The following is a 1,924-nucleotide window of genomic DNA, read 5'->3' as shown; positions in this document are numbered from 1 at the left end:
CCCCCCACCCCTGTCTTCCCAGACTTCCCTGACATCCCCACCAAGTGGCAGTTTAAATCTGCCCTTCCACCGGCTAAAGGGAAGCAGCCCACCCCCGTGTTCTGCCACAGTCCTCGCTGAGGCCGCCCTGGCTCTGCCTCCCTTCTCCACTCCACGTCAGACTGAGGTGGCTGGCCCGACCCGAGCTGGGCCTGCCCTGCGGTCTTTGGAAGGAATCAGTCCCGGCGGGTCTGGGGAGGTCACGGCTGAGCCCTGGAAGCACGGGCCTGCTCGCCAGCACCCAGGGAATGTGCCTTGGGGGGCAGAGCCCCTCTACCCTCACTCCGGCTCCCGCTGGCCTTTCAGGGCAGCCCACCAGGTGGTCCCTGCTGCGAGAAGCCGGCAGGAGAAGCTCAGGCCTCGGACGGGCCTGGAAGCACAGCACACAGATGAGGCGCGGAGAGGAACCCCAGGCCCCGGCGCCGCAGCCTCCTGCTCTGTTCACTCGGGCCCACAACTCCCCGGCGTGTGTCGCAGGACCAGCTGCGTGGCGCCTCTTAGAGAGGACCCCGAGGCCTCGAAGCACCCAGGGTCTCTGCTACAGCAAGGTCAAAGCCGCAGGAAGCCCCAGAGCTTTGGCCAGTACACCCAGCTGCAGGCCAGAGAGGACGCCCCACCCTGGGGTTCTGGGTTACTGGAACGACACCCTAGTCTGAGCGGGGTCCCAGACTTTCTTTTCTTTGCCATAACAGTCCTACCCGTGAGTGTCCTCCTCGGCGGTGACCCTGGATGTCCAACCAGCTGGTGCCTGTGACTCCTTGCCCCAGAGAGCCCGGCCTGCGGCCCCCTCAGCCCTCACGCGCCTGCCCCAGCCCGGCTCCAACATCAGGCGAGGTGTGGGGAAGGACTGCGAGGGGCAGAGGGACCGGCGGAGCAGGAGGGCCGACCTCCTTCTCGCGAAGACCCCGCCGGCCACCCGCGGGCACACAAGTGGTTTTAATTTGCAAACCCAACCTCATGTCTGCAGGGTCCAGGCGAAAGTTTCCCTTCCCAGAGCGGCACCCAGACCGCTGGGACGTGGTCCTCCCCGGACTGCGGGGGTGCCCCAGGTCTGCCCTGTTTTTTTTCCTTGCTGGGACAGCCAGGGACACCCACCCCAGGACAGGTAACTGAGGCTTTTCTCCGTGCGACACACAGACAGAGGCAGACTGCACGGAAACCGCCCTTTCAGACAAGTCCTGGGGATGCAGCCCAGCCTGGGAAAGTTGGCGCGCTGCGGGGAGCCGGTGCGAGCCCACCGTGCGGAGGAGCGCTGCGGGGACGCGACTCCCGTGCGCGCCGGCTGCGGCCGCCGGCTCCTGCATGTCCGCCTCCATCTCCATCCCCTGCTCGGCGGCTCTCTCTCAGGGGCAACCCCGGCGCTGGCGCTCGCCGGCCCAGGCCTCCTCCCTGCGCCTCCCTCACCTTCCACCGCGCCCCTGCCGGCGCCGAAGTCCTTCGGCTTCTCCCTGTCCAGCTCCGCGTGCTCTCTGAGCAGATGCCCCGCGCAGGGGCCGCCTCCGCCCGGCGCGTCCTGCAGGCCGGCGTCCCCCGCGCCCAGCTCCCTGCAGCGCGCCAGCCCGCTCTCCAGAACTTCCCGGTAGGTGACGGACTCCTTCTTGCCGCCAACGCCGCCGCCAACGCCGCCGGCGCCCCCGTTCTCCTTGCTCTTCTGGTCGAAGGATTTGGAGACGAAGGCGGTGAGCTCCTCCATGGCCCCGGAGCGCGGGGCTCGGCCGCGCTGTGCGGCGGGCGGCGCGTCCTCCCCGCCGTGACTTGCGCCTGGCGCTGGCGACCTCGCTATTTATACGCCGCTACCTCCGCCCAACCCCCCGCGCCCCTGTCTGCAGCAATTACGGCTGCTCGGCTCGCGCGCTCGGGGCGCGGAGGCGGCGGCGGCGGCGGC

At 68.9% G+C, this 1,924-nt stretch overlaps 1 protein-coding gene across 1 annotated transcript in view; it reads right to left on the bottom strand.

Moving 5' to 3' along the window:
- Positions 1-1,732, bottom strand: part of LOC101568817 (short stature homeobox protein) — a 15,335-nt gene extending 13,603 nt beyond the window's left edge. Inside the window, exon 1 of the mRNA XM_012512794.1 lies at positions 1,444-1,732. Within this exon, the coding sequence (XP_012368248.1) occupies positions 1,444-1,732 (289 nt within the window). The remainder of the gene's footprint in view (positions 1-1,443) is intronic.
- Positions 1,733-1,924: the final 192 nt, after the last annotated feature.

Source organism: Octodon degus, unplaced genomic scaffold (genome assembly GCF_000260255.1).
Source record: "Octodon degus isolate 3935 unplaced genomic scaffold, OctDeg1.0 scaffold00274, whole genome shotgun sequence".
NCBI classification, from domain to species: domain Eukaryota; kingdom Metazoa; phylum Chordata; class Mammalia; order Rodentia; family Octodontidae; genus Octodon; species Octodon degus.
Note: the sequence above shows the minus strand (reverse complement) of the source record. Positions and strands in the feature narration are given on the sequence as shown.